General features: G+C 41.9%; 1 protein-coding gene across 1 annotated transcript in view; it reads right to left on the bottom strand.

Annotated features, from left to right (window-relative positions):
* Window positions 1-19,756, bottom strand: part of LOC120383139 — a 124,498-nt gene that overhangs the window by 88,965 nt on the left and 15,777 nt on the right. Inside the window, exons 7-19 of the mRNA XM_039500760.1 lie at window positions 17,845-17,983; window positions 14,743-14,928; window positions 13,987-14,134; window positions 12,031-12,202; window positions 10,888-10,946; window positions 10,032-10,142; window positions 8,789-8,964; window positions 7,492-7,611; window positions 6,222-6,360; window positions 4,315-4,405; window positions 3,280-3,419; window positions 1,920-2,039; window positions 42-243 (exon numbers count right to left, since the gene is read on the bottom strand). Of these exons, the coding sequence (XP_039356694.1) occupies window positions 42-243; window positions 1,920-2,039; window positions 3,280-3,419; window positions 4,315-4,405; window positions 6,222-6,360; window positions 7,492-7,611; window positions 8,789-8,964; window positions 10,032-10,142; window positions 10,888-10,946; window positions 12,031-12,202; window positions 13,987-14,134; window positions 14,743-14,928; window positions 17,845-17,983 (1,803 nt within the window). The remainder of the gene's footprint in view (window positions 1-41; window positions 244-1,919; window positions 2,040-3,279; window positions 3,420-4,314; window positions 4,406-6,221; window positions 6,361-7,491; window positions 7,612-8,788; window positions 8,965-10,031; window positions 10,143-10,887; window positions 10,947-12,030; window positions 12,203-13,986; window positions 14,135-14,742; window positions 14,929-17,844; window positions 17,984-19,756) is intronic.

Here is a 19,756-nt window from a genome sequence, read left to right on the forward strand (position 1 = left end):
GACTGATTTCACCTAAACAAGTCAGAAACACGGGCACGTACATGGATCTAAGGGTTTTGTCTTCATGCTTCAGCTTTAAAAAGCGAATTCTTGCCATGGCACAGACTTGCTGTCTCCAGAGGGCTGTGCCACTTACAGTCGCCTTTCCTATGTCTGAGAGTGACAGGAGACCTTGTTCCATTTCATCAGCAGAGAAGGCGTCTCTTTCCTCTTCTGCCTGCTCCTCACTGAAGACACCATAATCTACAAAGAGTTTTCAAAGTACATAGTTCAACGTAACTCCTCGACAACGTTTGTTATACGTAATAAAACCAGAAACATTAGCAGGGACAAGAATACACACAATTACCAACTACTGACCAGTACTACATGGCAGGCTGAACATAACTATCTTCTAGTTTGCTACAAGGGAAGAGATCTCAGTTAAGATGGGCTCTTTGGGGAGTATAGAAAACACTTTAGGACCTTGAAGGGATGTACAGAAAATCCATCTCTGATCCACAGTTCTGTATCTAGAGATCTCTTAAAGTTTTCTACTCATGAGGCTTTCCCCCCATAATTATACACTTTAGTAAAGGACACCTGAAGGTTAAAATATTAAGTAGAATTGTTCATATTTAAACCTGATGTTTCAGGTATAGACAGACCCCTAAGCCACCATGGAGACCCCTCCAAAAGGAAATGTTCATCATTCATGGAAATCTGTGTATTCATAAAATAGAATTCCTAGGAGTTAGGAGCACTCTGTGGAATAGCACCTGGATTCACTGTATTAATTAAAAATAAACAAATAGAAGACTACAGACATGTATAATACTCAGACACAAAGTGTACATAGACCAGTTGGATTTGAAAATCAGAGTCACTAAGAACAAGTACACACTGTGCTCTGGTTAGCATACTCTCCTACATGCCTGATTCTGCACCCCTGACTTCACAGGGAGCAGGATCAGGCTCTAAATGCATAAAGTTTTAAGCCCATCACCAACTTTATTAGACTCAGTTAAAGTATAAGAACAATAAACTATTCTTGAGTGAAAGACAGAAACAATAAATACGTTTTCTGAAATGTAAAAAAAAAAATCAGTGTTTGATACAGTCCTTAGTTGAATGAACTGAAACAAAATCCAAAGTTTGGGATTTAATCTTTAGCAGGTTTCAGAGTGGTAGCTGTAAGTGGGCTTTAGCCCACAAAAGTTTATGCCCAAATACATGTGTTCGTCTCTAAGGTGCCACAAGGACTCCTCGTTGTTTTTGCATCCTTAGCAGAGATCACTTAAAAAAATTAGAAAAACGATGGTATATTGAAATTGTGTTAGAATCACAGGTTTAAGGGTTTCCTGGTCCAGCTTGCAGGCTAAGGGGGCTCTGCAGGCAAGTGTGGCAGCTGGCCTCTCAGCAGGGAGTCTGCAAAGAGCCTGACTAGAACCAGGTGGGTTGAGTTCTGCATCTCTGTCTTGGGGAGCAACCTGCTTGTCTCTGTTTTTAAGGTCTGGATTTTAAGAAATCCAATCTAAGCTAAAAACTGGGCACTGCTACACATTCTTCCCTGGACAATTCAGGAGGACATTGCAAAATAAGTTGCATAACAAAGTCTATGTTACAGACTTTTCTAAAAATTGAATGCCTGCCTCTTCGTTGTTGAATCTTATGAAATAATTACATAAGCACTTACCTCATCACCCATTTAATATTTGATAGCAAGTCAAGAGTGAAAAAAGTCCTCTTTCTGTGTCCTACATGTTTGGACTTCCAATTGTTTTTAGCCATGTTTAAAAATGTAGTTAACTATTCAAAGCAATTTTAGCTAGTCATTTCTATCTCTGAGGATGTCCCATAAGGTAAGACTTTATATTTAGCATAAAAAGAGCATAAGATGAATTTTAAAATAATTTTCCTTGGCTGACCCAGTATTTTACCTTCTTGATCAGTTGCTGCTTCACCCTCCAGCTTCAGGAAGACATCTTCCAGAGTTGTCACGCTGACGCCATAATTAACAATCCCCTGGTCAGAGTGGCTGTCTAGACCACAGAACAGATCTGCATGACAGAAGGACACATGTACCTTGAAGGCATAAGAAAATTAAAATTTATCTGGGCTAAATTGTGCTGTCAGGTTTAGAAATGTAAATCCAGAGTAATTCCTGACTCGCTTCTGTACCTGAAAGCAGAATTTAACCCTATCTTCTAATCCTAGGGTAACCATTAGAACTATGGGTTTACCAAAATCACCAGGTCTCTATTTTTAATCAGTCTTCGTGTTTGATAATACGCTGCTGAGTATTTAAAGTTTGACTTGAAGTTTTACTGGAATACGTATGCTCAAGAGTCAAAAAAAATACCAGGTGCCAATTTTGATTGTCCACTTTTAAAATTTTCAATCACCTTTGCACATCTCTCTTCTGCATGGGAGGAGTTTCCTGGCAACGATCTGCAAAGGCAACTCACTGTCCTCTTTCAAATGTGTCCTTAGAACTCTTAGCTGCTATTATGCCTTAACAACCAACCCAGTAAGGTTTAGACAGCTGATTCACTGGGACCACTGCCTTTCCCACCAACCAGTTTCATTTCATTATTTTCTTAGGTTCTCCTCATTCTTTGTTTAATCTACCCACCTACCATTATTTTTCAAATTTCAATCTTTTGTGCATTTTCAGGCTCTGGCTAGGGTTGGACCTGTAAATGCCAAAATGTGGTAAGACAAACTGTGCTTACAGTATTTCCAGCCCAGCTGGAAACACAAAAGTAGTAGAACTCTTATGAGGACACATGGACTCAAAATTCTGGCCCTTTGCAGACTCAAAGAAATATCAAAATTTATGTAACTAAACTGAAACTAAAGTCTGATTCCCAGGCATGCTGGAACAATTTGTATAATGAGGCTGCTAAAAGCCATTGAACCAAATTGTAAACCCTGTATATAATGGAATCCACTTCAAGCCAGGGTGTGTGGCAGTACCCCCAGCACCCCTAGTGCCAGCACCTATACTGATTCCTTTCAGTCTCCTTCATCATTACCCTGCATTTAACAGAACAAATATTTGTGTCAGGTTCAATTTTTACATACTTTCTCATGAATGGAAGAAAAACACATATTTTGATCTTAAATACATATAGAGACTAAAATCTTGGAAAAAATTCCTTATGCAAACATTCATCATCAGTAGGTTACCTTCCTGATGGAATTCAGGAGCCAGATACAATCTCTCTCAACATTAACAGAAAAAAGAGAAATAATTCTATGCATGGTAGATGCTGGATTATGTAAACACATAATTACCTGGAAATTTATCCACATTTTCTAAGGGCAGTGTATAACTCAGTTCATTTTCACTCTGTCCTGTGAATGTGGCATCAGGGATGTACTGTCTGACCAGGGATATCATGCTCTCACAGTCACAAACCTCACTGACATGCATCCTGTTCATATTAAGAAGGCAAAGGCTTACATTTTCACAAGCACAATGTATTTATCGTTATGCTGTCATATTCCAAGAGAGCCAAATCCATCAGTCCTTACTCTGGAATAACATCCAATCCTTGCAGCAGATCTTATTTAGACAAAGCTTCAGTGGAAATTTTGTCTAAGTAAGGATTGAAGGGTTTGTTACCAACTCCTTGTGTTATACCAACCTCATGTGTTGGCTAATGTAATAAAACAAGTGGTTAGGAATAATCAACCGATTTAACAGTATCCACAGGAGGAGTTTGGCAAAAAGAGTCTTACAAAGGGCCCAATTCTGTAAGGTGCTTAGGACTCTCAGTGCCTATTGAAAGGAGATGAGGGTACACAGCATCTTATAAGAGATGCCCAGAATTTTAGGATCAGGCTGAAAAGAAAGATGACTTTTAGGATGGAGTGCCCTCTGAGCCAACAGCGCTATTACCTGGGGAAATGAATCACATCTGCTTCGTGGAACATTTCATTACTAAGATTCTAGGAATTCAGTACAATAATGAGAAAAAACAAATTAATTGGCTGTAAGCTGAGTCTGTATACCCAAGGCGTTACATCAGATGAAAGGTGATCTCAGATCATAGTGCCTTAAAAATAAAGTTAACAGCAACAATATATTTATTTTTCATAACTGGAAGCATAGATATTGCACGTGCCAGGTTGGGGGAATGTTTTGACACAGTCTGCTCAATACATTTTGAAGTTTTTATACTCATTCTAGTTAAGATATATTAGGAAGCATTTATATTTAAATTCCCAGAGATGTTGCTGGATAGGAATGAAATACCGTTTCTTCTGCTACTGTGATGCAAATTTAGCACTATGAGGAATATTTTCAAACAAAATAAAATAAAATACCTTAAGTGATACCCAATCCCCCATTTTTTCTTCAAAAACAGAGAAGATCCAACACACTTTATTCTCCCATGTGAAATAAAAGCTTTCCGGTCTAAGGAAAGAGAAAAACAAAATCATTTATATAATGGAACTCACTTTCTGAATGAATTCTTCTTGAGTCATTAATAAAATTAAGAATCTAAAGTACAGCATCTAATAAGCAGATCATAGAATGCTGGTTACAAGACATGGAGTGATCATTCAAGAAAGAATGGACATGCAGAGATTAGAGGTGAAGAGAATAATTTAGGAAGGATTACCAGCAGAAGTGGGTTTTTAAAGAGGAATTAAGACAGATGGGGTGCATGCTGGACACATGGGAAACCATTGCAAGAATAGGAGCAATATGATAAAAGACAGAATGCCAAGGGTGAAATAGACAAAGGAAAAGGACAATAGAAGGACTAAAGAAAGAAACCTGACCCTGACAGAGCAACAAGTGCAAAACCTGGAGACATATGTTCACAGCTGTGATGATGTATACCCCCCACAACACACCTTTCAAAATCCAGGGGTTCTGCACATGCCTATCACAGTGTGGCGTAACTCATCCAGTGCATTTAATGCCCCAGACAATTACTCTGCTCTCAAATGAACTCTCATAGAGCAATGATAAAAGACAAAAAACACCCCATCAAAACACTTTTCACAAAGCAAGCCCTCCATGTCTGACCTCCCAAGCCTGGTTCTCAAAGGAAATCTGTAGAACATCTTCAAAAGATGAGCCTGGGAACTTCAATTCATGGCTACGCTGGACACTGAAAACCATGAACTTAACAGAGACACTAGTTTATGGCCCCATTGCAACAATTTGTAACACACCTGCTGCCTACTAACCCTCCATTGTCTTATGACTGCAGAAGTATTAATTGCCTGCTTCATTTTAAGCAGTCTCCTACAACGTGTGTGAATCCCTTATGTTTTACAATCAGACCTATCTTGTATTTAGCTTGGTTACCTTCTCCAGACCTGAGGAAGAGCTCCATGAAGCTCAAAAGCTTGTCCCTTCTACCAGCAGAAGTTGGTCCAGTAAAGGATATTACCTCATCTACCTTGTCTCTTACAAAGAGCATAAGCAGTGAAAGCGTACAATGAGGTTGTGGTGACATTAGGTAAGGGGGCTGCTGTGGGTGAGGATGACACAGTAAGACTTTCACAGCCACATGTACATTCAGAATTAGAATGGTATCTCAGATGTTATTGTAATGTTAATAGAGATGTGAAGGAATTAAAATAATCTCTGCCCCCAGATCAAGAGCATGACAAAGGAAGGATGCTAATGTCGAGAAATGAAAGGGGAAATTATTTAGTGAAAACGGTAGGATAGCAAACTGGACTACAGAGTTGCTCATTCATTTGCAGGACGAGACAGGTGCTTCAGTATTGCAGCAAAGCCTCCACATTTCTGACCAGAGGACTATTAAAATGATATATTTTAGTTAAAAAAAAAAGACACCCTCCCCCCCCAGGATAAATAGTCAACAGCAGATGGACATGAATTCACACTATATGTGGGCCCTCGTAACCCTATGATTCTAAAGCAGAACCAGTTTACGGTGAACTTGGATATAGTGAAACTCAACTTATCAGTGAAGCACAAAGCCCTGAATTGCTTCATTGCAGTTCAATGAGTTTTTCTTCCCAACCTTTCAGTCCATATTGACTCAAAACTTCTATTAAAGGCAATGAGGATGGAATCCTGGTACCACTAAAGTCAATGGGAATTTTCCCATTGATTCAATGGTACCAAGATTTCACCCTAAGAGTTTAGCCTGAGCAAGGTCCATTCTAAAAGAAAACTCTGCTTATAAAATCTTATTCCATCTACTTATAAAATCTTATTATCTAATGAGATAAGCTGGTCTCACCAGCAAGGATATCAGCTTCATCCATGAATTGGGTACTGAATAGAGTCACTCGACCAGCTCTACGTCCTTTCAGTAGGGTCCACACATAGTGTCTGGAACAGGGATCCAATCCAGCAGTTGGCTCATCTAATAGCAAAACCTGCAGACAGGAGTGAAATCAGACCTTCACTGTGTTGCCAACTCTCATGATTTTAGTGCGAGTCTCATGAAAATTGATGTTTCTCTTACAGCTCCAGCTGCTGGAGTCAAGAGATTGCATGAGAGTCTCAGCTACCATGTTTTAATAAAGTTTGCATCCCTCTTGGTTGCAGGGAAATGACAGAAAACATGATCTGAGGGCACCTTAATGGCGCAAAACCCAGAAAGCAAATAAACAGAACCCCTAGATTTTTTTAAATATCATGATTTTTACATGAAATGCATGATTTTTGGGACCTGACTCAAGATTTTCAAAACACTTGAGGTTGGCAATATTGCATTCAGATTCAGTTACAATGAATAATTTTTGGTATATTTACAAATTTCAGTGATTTTAACATCAAAATGCAACTCTACAGGCTTTTCTCCATGGGGGGCATCCAGGAAAGTTAATCTGAATTAACTAAAGGTATGAATTTGAAGTGGATTGGTTAAACCACACTAAATCCCTGTGGGGTCATTGTTCTTCATAATTAAAGTGGCTTTAATTAACTTTGGAAGTGAATTCAACTAAACTGAATTAAGGCCACTTTAATTTTGAATGATAGAGTCCACACAGAGATTTAATATGGTTTAAATAATCCACTTTAAATCCAGAACTTTAGTTAATTCAATTTAACTTTCCTGGATGTGTCTATGGAGACAAGCCCTATGTCTGTATTTTTACTGGTTTTCCTAGTTTATTTATTTATTATCCTTTTTGTTTGTGCTAAACATGGTATTGATGTAGCCTCAATTTATCTTTCTTTTGTTTGTTAAGTAAATTTCAGTCAATATTCTGGAGTCAGAATATTTCCAGTCTTGTTCCTTGGACACATCATATTGTTTGAGATGATGTTTATAAATTAGTGGCATGAAAATGTATTTTGTATGGTCTCAATCCTGCAAAGATTTACTCATGTATCTAACTTTACGCACTATGAGGAGTACTATTGAAATCAATAGGAGCTAGGGTGCTCACAGTGTGTAGAGATAAGTATGTGCGTAAGTCTTTGCAGGATCTCTTTGCAGAGACTATGTTTAAATACATACAATACAAACACTAGTTGTGCATATGACCACTCCTTTTCACCTGTGGATCTCCTAACATGGCTATCCCAAGAGACAACTTTCTTTTTTGTCCACCACTCAGTTTATTAGCTTGGGTGTCCTGAATGTTGATAATATCCATCAGTTTCAAAACTTTTTGCACCTGGAAAATGACAGAAAAATAAATGTCAAGGACTGGTATATTTAGGCTTTTGGGTACTATTATTCCCGAAATATAAACTTGCAAGTAACCGTTTCACATAACTACAGTGGTTACACAACAACATGTGTGTCTGTCAGCTGGTCCTGGATGCTTTTTTGTCAGAAAACAGTGACGCAGCAAGAACAAGAGCAAGAAGAATTGTAGTAAGATCTTGATTAAGCATGCCCACAGGCCAATGTTACATGCTGAGAGGCCTGTGTTTATCTGACAGCAGCCTGGCCAGGTTTGCGCTCCTGAGGTCAGGGTGTCACATTCAACTAGATCACTCCTGAAACCTCCAGTTCTACTCATCCTGCAGAAACTACGCGGATTGAGATGTCATACCTATCTTCCATGAATCTATCCAGCTCCCTTTTGAACCCCATTAGAGTATTGCCCTTTGCAACACCCTCTGGCAAGGAATTCCAGAGGCTGAGAGTGCATTGCATGAAAAAATATTTTCTTGTGTCTGTTTTAAACCTGCTACCTGTTAATTTCATTTGGTGGCCCCTTGTTCTTGTATTATGAGGAGGAGTATTTACTTTCTCTATACCACTCATGATTTTATAGACCTCTATCATATCCCCCCTTAGTCGCCTCTTTTCCAAGCTGAGAAGTCCCAGTCTCATTAATCTCTCCTCATACAGAAGCTGTTCTATACCCCTAATCATTTTTGTTGCTCTTTTCTGAACCTTTTCCATTTCCAATATGATGCTGTGAAGTAGAAGTTCCTTTCCAAGTGAACATATACTTACCTCTGCAGCTCTCAAACTGTGGGTCGGGACCTTAAAGTGGGTCGCAACCCCGTTTTAATGGGGTCGCCAAGGCTGGCGTTAGACTTGCTGGGGCCTGGGGCTCAAGCCCAAGCCCCACCACTCGGGACCAAAGTCCAAGGGCTTTGGTGGTGGGCGGCAGGGCTCAGGCTTCGGCTTCAGCCCTGGGCAGTGGGGCTCAGGTTACAGGCCCCCTGCCTGGAGCTGACGCCCTCAGATTTCGGCTTTGTCCCTCCCTCCCCAGCCTGAGGCAACAAGGGCTTGGGTGGGCTCAGGGTTCGGTTCCCCCCTCCTGGGGTCGTGTAGACATTTTTGTTGTCAGAAGGGGGTCGTGGTGCAATGAAGTTTGAGAACCCCTGACTTACCTCATACTCTACCTCAGCGGACCGAATCCCTTTGATTTCAGCAAAAACTCGCAGATTTTCTTTTACTGTTAAAACTTCAAACTGAACGTTGAATTGTGGGCAAACCCCATATAATGCTCTAATTTCTTCCAGATCCTCTATTTCTGATAGTTTGTACTTGTATATAGTTGCACAACCTGTATACATGAACAAAGAACGATTGATGATGTGTCCTTTGTTCTTTCACCCAAGCACATTTGAAATCAAGGAGTCTTTGTGGCACCTTAGAGACTAACAAATATATTAGTGGGCTAGAACTCACTTCATCAGATGCATGGAGTGGAAAATACAGGAGCAGGTATAAATATATGAAAGGATTGGTTATATATGCCATCATGTGCCAGCAATGCCCCTCTGCCATGTACATTGGCCAAACTGGACAGTCTCTACGCAAAAGAATAAATGGACACAAATCTGACATCAGGAACCATAACATTCAAAAACCAGCAGGGAGACACTTCAACCTCTCTGGTCACTCAACAACAGACCTAAAAGTGGCAATTCTTCAACAAAAAAAACTTCAAAAACAGACTCCAACGTGAAGCTGCAGAACTGGAATTAATTTGCAAGCTGGACACCATCAGATTAGGCCCGAATAAAGACTGGGAATGGTTGGGTCATTACAAAACCTAAATTTAATTTCCCATTACTAATTTCTCCCTACTGTTACTCACACCTTCTTGTCAACTGTCTGTAATGGGCCACTCTCCTACCACTTCAAAAGTGATTTTTCCTCCCTTGGTATCCTGCTGTTAATTGTTTTATCTCGTTAGACTGACCTCGCACTTGGTAAAGCAACCCCCCTCCTTTCATGTATTTATACCTGCTCCTGTATTTTCCATTCCATGCATCTGATGAAGTGGTTCTAGCCCAGGAAAGCTTATGCCCAAATACATTTGTTAGTCTCTAAGGTCCTCCGTGTGTGCTGGAGCTGCCTGAGGCAGCGCAGGGCCGAGCTAAGGGGAGAGCAGGGGCCGGGAGCAGAGTCGCACCGGCCAGAGGGGCCGCCTGGGGAGCTGCGCTGGAGGCAGAGCCGCAGCTGTGCTGAGGCAGGAACTGGGGCTGTCTGGAGCCGAGTGCGGTGAGCAGCTGGGGAATGCTACAAGGACTTCTCGTTTCTGCTGATACAGACTAACAAGGCTACCACGCTAAAATTTGAAATCAAGCACGTTCTTCCTTTCAGTTTAGAAGTGTATCATCGTACCATCTGATGGCTGGGAAAGTCCACTGAGGATATTTAGTAGAGTAGTTTTTCCAGCTCCACTATGACCAAGTAACGCAGTGATCTGGCCTTCATAAATATTTAAGAACAAACCTAGTAGAAAAATAGTATTATGTTAGGATTAAAGTTTGTGAAGTAAATCAAGTCCTTCCTGTCTCTTTCTATGTGCCCATCACCAAAGTCTGGTGTCCAGGCGCCAAACATGACAATTAAAGAAATAAGATTTCTGTCTAAGAAGAGATAAGCAAAGTCAGAAATTCAGAACCCATAATGTGAGTTACATCTTCAGTAACCAGGTTCAAACTTGCAAGAAGTTTTTCATTATATTAGTAAAGAGGGTGCAATGGGGGGGAAAGAGACGAGGGTGACCAGACGTCCCGTTTTTATAGGGACAGTCCTGTTTTTTGAGACTTTTTCTTAAATAGGTCCCATTTTTTCACAGTTGCTATCTGGTCACCCTAAAAGAGAGACAGATGTAATAACTTCTAGAAATATCTTAAATTGCTTTACTCTGTTCCTACAATGCTCACTCCCTTTTATTCTTAGTAAAGATAGTCTTTCAAACACTCATGGTGGATACAAATTTGGCTTCTTTACTTCTTCCACCTTTTGATTTCAACATTTTTTACAGCTACTATTTTTTCTTCTTATTTAACAGGGATGAAATGTTGCAAAGAAAACATTTGCAATGTCCCTAGATTTACATGTTAATAAGTACAGATAAGCAGAATTACGGTATCGTCTCACAATAAGAAAAGAGCAGCCCTAAGATTTCAGAACTGATTGGGTTCATTTTTAGTTAAAATCCAAGCAAAAAGGTTTAAGAAACTTTTCCTACCTCTCAAAGCTTCTGTTTTCTTGCTCTTTGTTTTATATGTTTTTTTAATATTGTTGAGTCTAAAGGAAGGGAAGCAAGTTATCATTAGCACTGGATTCCAATTATTGAGTAAATACTGCCTTGCGCCATAATAAATAATACCACCTTGATCATATATAATGATTTGCTTCAGTAGATCTCAAAGTGCTTTACAAAGGAGGTCAGTAACATTATCCCCATTTTACAGATGGGGAAACTGAGGCACAGGGCAGCAGAGTGACTTCCCCAAGGTCAGTCAACAAACAGCAAAGCCCAGAATAGAACTCAGGTCTCTGGACTTCCAGTCCAGTGCTCTCTCCACTAGATCACCCTACCTCCCTAGTAATTTACACCTGTGCAAGGCAATGTATACCTCATCTGGTAGCCTTTTAGGCCTGGTCTACACTGGGGGGGGGGGGGGAAATCGATCTAAAATACGCATCTTCAGCATAGCTGAAGTCTTAGATCTTAGATCGAATTAAAATTACTTACTTTGCATCCTCGCGGCGTGCCGTGGCTTCCCGGTCAACTTTGCTTCCACCTCTCGCACTGCTGGAGTTCAGCAGTCAACGGGAAAGCGATCAGGGATCGATTTATCGCATCTACACTACACAGGATAAATCAATCCCCTGATAGATCGATCGCTACCCACCGATCTGGGTAGTGTAGACGTACCCTTACAATCCCCTTTCACAAGTGTCAATGTCTACACAGGGTGGAAGATCAGCTCCTTCATGTATAAATATATAACGTTACATCAGATTGTCCTTTTACCTTTGAAGGCTTTGGAGATCAGATCTGAAGTAGGTTGCAGGTATAAGGAGTTTGGGTTCCCCCCACCATAGTTATTTTTGGACAAAATTAGCATCACAAAACCAATTTACAATTTGGCTCAGTTCATGAATGACTGGCCTGATTTGGTTCCTAATCTCATCTGCATGGTAACAGCGCTTTGTGAAAGAACGTATTCTCGCAAAAATCCCACGTAGGGAAAGTGGAGTAGGCTGAAGTAAAGCTAAATTGATAGCTAGAGCAGGGATAGCAACAGCTGCAGGTGAGCTCTGCTAATCCTCCGATACCAATATGTAATCTATAGGTTTTTTCTTATATGCAGTAGAGTTTTACCTGATGGCTTCCTTCCCATCAAACTCTGGAGGCACTGGCTCCATGTTGTCATTGAAGATACGTTCATGGTTTTGTTCAGTTTCGGGTCTCTTATCAGCATAACCTCTCTTGCTTTTACACCAGTATGATGGCTTCAGGCAGAACAAAGGGGGATATTTCATACCGTATTTGTCTAATTGGGAACAAAGATGATGAATCTTTAGTTTATCCAGGCATAGTAGACTAAAGCCTAATTCATGGCATTAAACACTTCTAGCATCAATTTTTTTAAGGTATTTATGCGCCTAACGATGCAGATGGGCACCCAGCAGGATTTTTAAATGTGCCTAGGCCCTTAGCACCTTTAAAAATCCCATTAGGCACCTTTTGGCATCTTGCGGCCCCCAATTACCTTTAAACATCTGACTCATTCTTGATTTCAGCACTGGGCAAATCCAGCCCTCTACAGCCACAAAAGACCAACTGTTAGAAGAACTGGTACATCTCTCCAGCAAAATAGGAGGGCTTTGTGTGGTTGGGTTCACACTCCCATGTGTTACAGAATCCATTCTGGGCATAACAGCACTTAAGAGACAGGAGGAAATCCACTGCTCTGCAGATGTTTCCACCCATCCCTCAGCACAGGCGATTCATGTAAAGCCTCTACTCAGGTTACTTTAATCATTAGGCTAAAGTAGACTCTGTCCTGCAGCTTCAGCCCGAGGATCAGGCCATGGTTAATCTCTCAAGTGGCTGTCCTAGCTGTTAGCACCAGGTGCTGGGTTCAGGATTTAAGCTATCATGAGAAGATACACAGGAAAAATGGAAGGTGAAGGGGGAAATCACATTTCTCAAACATGGTTGAATAATTTTGGCCAGTTTCTCAGGCTGACAGCAATGGCTTAAGAGGTAGGAGCACGTCATTGGTATTTCTTTAGCTTCCCTGGCCTTGTCTGCTCTCGTCACAGAGCTGGGTTAAGGCACAGGCACTACAGGGCTGTGCTTAGGGCTCTGGCTCCTGGAATCATTTAATGACCTCTGAATCTCAGACACCATTTAAAAACATCTGTTTTGAGTCCTTGTCATTGCAAAGGAAATGCTGAGAATGTGACCTGAAGGAAACCGAATGCAGAAACGTCCACCTGAGTCTATAGGTGTGAGGGGTTTGACCCATTCCAACAGGGGTTTGCTCCAGGACTGCTTTGAGGGCTCTCACCCACTGTGCACATGGCAGGAGGAAAGAGTGCAGTGGGCCCCAGGCAAGCAGAAACACCCTGGCTGCTGGGATAAGTTTTGTATATGACCTTACTTGCTACTACCCCTGGGGGAAAGGGAGGTTCTGCTGCTGGGGGACAGGGAGGGGTGGGGAATGCCGCTAACACTGGAAGTGGGGAGCAGGGGCATGTCGCAGGGGCTCTGGATTGCCTTAACTCTGTTCTGTACAGCTTATGATGCCAGAGAGCACGTACTGGAGCAGTGGGACATTCAGCTTTGGATGATATTTTCATATTCAAGGGTCCAAATTTCATATGACTGTTAGTATTCGCAGCTGCGAACATCAGCCAAATCTGAACAACAAGCTAATAGCTTGCCTCTATTAATTTTACTTTAAAGGTTGAGGCTACCTAAAGTGTGATATGAAAGCTGATTCTTGGTTGAAGAGGACAAGGAAGAGGGGATCAAAGGGGCTCCTTATGAGATGTGGGCTTATCTAGGAATCCACACGCAATCCATAGTCTGTTGTCTGGAAATATTGTTTAACACCAGTTACAGATGAAAGAGACATTAGCAGATCCACCCGATGTGGGATGGTAAATTCTAATTCTGCATTTTCCTTCGTTCAGTGTTATTCTATCATTACTTGTACTGCTTTGAAACAAGTGGGGGCAGGGGGCCTAGGGGAAGAGAGAGAGAATTATAAGAGCACGTGTATGTATAAAAGAACACATACGGTATTTTAATTATAAATATACTTACCAGGCAAAACTTTATCAAAATAGATCGCCAAGAGCATATATAAAACACTGTCAAATATCAGTATGACATAGGCTGTAAATACAGCATATGATTCCTCCATAATGTTAGAAAAATAGAAACCTATTCCATATTTTTCTAAATGTAAAATCTGAAAGGAAAAAAAACAAAGATTAAGAATCTTCAGCTGAAAAACTAGGCACATAAGCTCAGAATTTTGATGAAATTTATGCAACGCAGTTATCCAAAGTTGCTTTGGGAAGTCCAGCACTATATTCCCCCCACCCTCCTTTTAGTTTCTTTTCCTCACTAGAAAGACATTTCTACTAACAAGAGGCAGTGTGTAAGCTTTCATTCAAAAGTGCTCTAGAAACAGATTCACACCAGCGAAGTACAACCTCATATCATCATTTTGGGGCATATGTCAGACTTTTCTATTGGAGGCAATATAATCCAGTACAGACAAATTACATTCACATGTCATGATTGCTTTCTTCATATGGGGAAACTGTAGCAAACGGACAGTTTTTCACCAACGTGTAGGCATGCATGAAAACTGCACTTGCTGGACACTTGAAAACTAGCGAGCGGCAAACTTTCTGGGGCAGTGTTTGTACAGCACTTAGAACACTGGCACCGTTAAATACTACCATCGTACATAATAAGCAGTATCCTAGCCTGGCAACTGTCAGGCACAGACAGCCAGTTAGCTACCAGCTACAGCTTTCCTGCATGTGTGCTCCAAATAATTCACCATACCTTTGAGATTCCAGTAATAAAGGCAAAGGGGCAGAGGAGACCCAAAGCCCATTCCAAGGGTGCAGGAAGTTTTTTCACCAATGTAATAAAGCTCAGACATGTAGAGAAAAAGGTGAGGAGGATTCCAACAGAGCTGGTGACTTTAGGCTTCTTTAAGAGGGAGCTGAGCATGAAATAGAAGTGGATCTGCAGATAAGGAAGCTTCCAGTTAGCGGAACACATTTCCATCAGAGGTTTAAAATGCATCATACACATTGTGTCGGACATGCTAGGGAGAGCCACTGAGTTAAGAGTTGGCCTTTAGGAGACAAGCTGGAGAGGCTACAGTCAGTGGGAGCTGCACCTGTGCAGCACCGTAAGACGTGGCCTATCTGCAGAAGTTCATGACTTGACTTGTTGTAAACACTTCAGACCGAAACCAGGGCTGGCTCCAGGCACCAGCACAGCAAGCAGGTGCCTGGGGCGGCCAAGGGGAAGGGGCAGCACGTCGGGCTCTTCGGCGGCGGGTCCCTCGCTCCCTCTCGGAGGGAAGGACCTGCGGCTGAAGAATGAAGTGGCAGCGGTAGAGCTGCCACCAAAGTGCCGCAGATCGCGATTGCGGCTTTTTTTTTTTGCTGCTTGGGACGGCAAAAACCCTGGAGCCGGCCCTGACTGAAACGAACCCATATTCAGGGTCTCTAGGGCAGTAGTTCTTAACCAGGGGGTTGGGGCCCCCTGGGGGGCCACGAGCAGGTTTTAGGGGGGCTGCCAAGCAGGGCCAACATTAGACTCATTGGGGCCCAGGGCAGAAAACCAAAGCACCGCCATGCAGGGCTGAAGCCTGGGACCCCGCCACCTGAGGCTGAAGCCAAAGCCTGAGAAAGAAAAAGATTGAGACCCCGTGCTCTAGGGTATATATGTGTATTATATTAATTGTGTGTGTGTTTTATTTTACATAGTAGCTGGGTGTCCTTTTAGTAAAATTGTTTCAGTCAATTTCACTTATAAACTCTCTCTTTTTTCTGGGACTGTTCCATTTTCTTCACCTACTAATTTAATACACATCCAGATTTCAGGTAACACCCCTCCCCCCGCCCCCAATGAAGGCCTAATTTTTTGTTGGGTTGGTTGGTTTGTTTTTTGTTTTCTTAAATTCTCCTTAACTGATTCACATAATTTTGTGGGGTTTTTAATACTCTTTTTGGCACAGAAAAATGATGAAAAATTAAGGTGCTGACAATAATTAGGGTAAAGAAAACAGGTTAGCTCTACATCCATCAGTAACGTCAAAGCTCGGGAGAAGATAACCTTCATGTTTTAGGTAACACTAGAAATGGTTAATTCCAGGCGGTTTCTCTGTTCATGCTTGCATGTGACCAAGTATCATCAATAAATAATATTTGTACTTGCACAAGTAAACGTATCTCTAGTCAATTAATTAAGAACATAAGAACGGCTATACTGGGTCAGCCCAAGGGTTCAGCTAGCCCAGTATCCTGTCTTCCAACAGTTGCCAATGCCAGGTGCTCCAGAGGGAATGGACAGAACAGGGCAATTACTGAGTGATTCATCCTGTCATCCACTCCCTGCTTCTGGCAGTCAGAGGGTAGGGACACCCAGAGCATGGGGTTGCCTCCATGACCTTCTTTGCTAATTGCCATTGATGGACCTCTCCTCCATGAGCTTATCTCCCTCTGAAGCACCTTGCATTGGTCACTATCAGAAAACAGGGTACGGGGCTAGATGGACTATTGGTCTGACCCTCTATGGCTATTCCTACGTTATCGAATTCTTTTTGAACCCAGTGATAATTTTGGCCTTCACAACATCCCTAGGCAACAAGTGCCACAGGGTGACTACGTGTTGTGTGAAGAAGTACTTCCTTATGTGTGTTTTAAACCTGTTGTCTATTAATTAATTTCATTTGATGACCCCTAGTTCTTGTGTTATATGAAGGAGTAAATAACCCTTTCTTACTCACTTTCTCCACACCATTCATGAGTTTATAGACCTCTACCATATCCTCCTTTAATTGTCTAACAGCCTATTTAGACCCATCATTTTGTCTGTGAAGTTGGGATAATATTTTCCGGTGTGCGTTGCTTTGCATTTGTCAACACTGAATTTCACCTGCCATTTTGTTGCCAGTCATCCAGTTTTGTGAGGTCCCTTTGTAACTCCTTACAAAATTACTCAGGATAGTTAGGTCCAAAGCAGACTGCGTCATCTGCAACTTTTGCCACTTTGCTGTTTACCTCTTTTTCCAGATCATTTATGAATATGTTGAACACCACTAGTCCCAGCACATTATTCACCTCTCTCCATTCTGAAAACTGACTATGTAGTTCTACCCTTTTCCCCTGTCTTTTAAGCAGTTACTGATTCATGAGAAGACCTTCCCTTTTATCCTATGACTGCTTACTCTGCCTAAAAGTCTCTGCTGAGGAACCTGGTCAAAGGTTTCTAAAAGTCCAAGTACACTATATCCACAGGAATGCCTTTGTCTACATGTTTGTTGACCCCCTCAAAGAATTCTAGTTGATTGGTGAGGCATGATTTCCCTTTATAATAGCCATGTTGACTCTTCCCCCAACAAATCATGTTCACGTGGGAAATCTTGATCAATATCATGACTACTGTCGTTTAAGAGCTTAGTGGAATCACTCTCTCATCTTCTATCTATGGAAGTGGGGAAAAAGGGGGAAATTCAAAGAGTTATATTTGGGCAGTTTTATTTCATAAAATTAAAGTGGCATGCAGCACAGAAATCATTTCATTATTTACTGGCAACTATAGGATTCCATGGGCACAGACATTATATGTTCCCTCTCTCAAAGTTCTGTAAAGAAAATTGGTCTTTGTGGATGGATTTGAGATTAAAATTCACTTTTGTCCATAGCCCACAGAATCTAGTGTCTGTAAATTCTTTGGACGGCAATTCAAATATTGTCCAATTATGAGATGAAATGAGATTTAGAGAGATCGCTTCTTCAATTACTGTGACTACAGAAAAGCTACAGTGTTGGGCCACTCTCCGATCTGCCCTACGACTAGTAGCAATGTGGCTCATAGAAATTTTAAACTTAGAACATGGAGAAATTTCATTTTAAAATCCCAACTTACAGATGCTATGCCATAAAAGAAAAACAGAAGTAATACTGGAAAGAAGCTGCTTGTGTAGAAATATTCATTAATCGTGACAGCTGTCAGCAGACTGGCCATAATCAAAACACAAACAGCATACAGCAAACTCCAGGATAACCTAAAAATGAAAATATATTGTTATCTTTCTGGATAATTGATTACTGTTGTCATGATTTCAGCCATATGGCAAATCCCATTGTTAGTGTAATCCCTTTGGGATTTAGGGAGCATGGCCCCTTTAAATCCTTTTCCCAGGGGGGAGGGGTAGAGTAAGAAAAAAGGAAGGAAACTCCAGGGGGTGGCACTGGAGCTCCAGGGAGGGAGGGGGGCAGTCGACAGGCCCTGGAAAAGTGAAGGAGGGAGAACCTGCCTGAGGAGGACAGGCCCGATCGGGGACAGCCCAGGACAGGAGCAGCACTGTGCCAGGGGGGAATTGCCCGAGGAGGACAGGCTGGAGCTGGACCCAGTATCATGGCTGCCCAGAGCTGCACTGGGGCTTGTGACTCTGCACTGGGAACAAGGAGGGAGGCTGTAGCTAGTTAAGTAGGGAGGTGGTCGCTCTGGGTGGCTTTGCAGAGAGCGGCAGGAGAGGACACCGGAAGGGTTTGTTGGGGAAAAGTTTCACAGGCACCGAAGACAACCAGGAGCCCCCAGTGACTCACCCCTGGACTGGAACTTTGCTCAGGACTCCCAAACTGTGTGTGCAGACACGTTGCTCAGTGTCTGCCCTTCCAGACTGTGCTACCACTGGGCCTGTGGGGCCTTGGTTTGGAAGCATCCCTGTTCTACTGCTCCCCCTATATTTCCCCTTGTTGTTTTTCTCCTCTCATCCCTCTGTAAATAAATATCTCCCTTTGCTATATTCTGTGGGTGGGTGTGTTCACTCCGGGGGGGTTGGAACAGGTGCCCCTGGGTGGAAGGGATTTCATGTACAGTTGTGACATTAGTAAGGCATTATACAAAGGAGACTGACAGACAATGAGCTTGGGAACCCATCTGTCCCTTCCATGGGAAATGAGCGAGAAGGTTGAAGGGGAGGAGAGTTCTGCCAGGTCTTCCTTAGATTGTACTCCTTAATCTTTCCACCAATAGAGGTACTCTTTGTCCCCAAACACCACAGATATCAGGGGACCAATGATTTGCAATGCCATCTGCTTGGAAGCCTCATCCATCTGTGTCAGCTGAGAGTCTCCAGGCCAGCTATGACTATGCTGCCAGGACTCCTATACCTGGCAGGACTTCATAGAGCATGGGAAGGGGAAAACACTACAGTCTGTGGCTGTATTATATTTTCCCCCTCATTTCCATAAGTCTAGTGAGAGATGATGTTCAGAACTGCAACCAACCACTGTGTATGCACAGAGTCTAAAGACCAGGAGAGAAAGATGCCCTGGAAGTGTCTGAGCCCTCAGCCCTGTGAGAAGAAGAGATCTATACATAGATCTAGTTGGTACAATGGGTCCCAGGGTTTTTAAGAAAAGATTCATAGCTGACTTCCACACATGTTGTCTTATTACAGGTCTCATATGACATTGCCTCTCTTTCAGGTTGCAAAAATCAATGATATCATCAGCTCTCTCTAACCTCTGCTTAGCTTTCTAGAGTTTATTCCTTTTTTTTCTACTTTTATCCCCCTTACCACTGTTACAGTCCCTACTGACGTTAAGTAAATACATGTTAGGCACAAAAAAATCTAATACAATTTGGTAACTTTTTCAAGGGCACCAGCTCATTAACTAGAGGTTCACAAGTCCTAAGAGTTGCATTGTTTTGTAAAGTTTTCCAGTGGAGTTCCTGTTAGGATACCATCCTTGAAAACTGAAGAAGGCCTCCATCCCCTTCAAAAAAATACTGTCAGTAGCAGAGCAAGATTCCATACGCTATCCCAAAC

The sequence above is a fragment of the Mauremys reevesii genome, linkage group 15, assembly GCF_016161935.1.
Source record: "Mauremys reevesii isolate NIE-2019 linkage group 15, ASM1616193v1, whole genome shotgun sequence".
NCBI lineage: Eukaryota > Metazoa > Chordata > Testudines > Geoemydidae > Mauremys > Mauremys reevesii.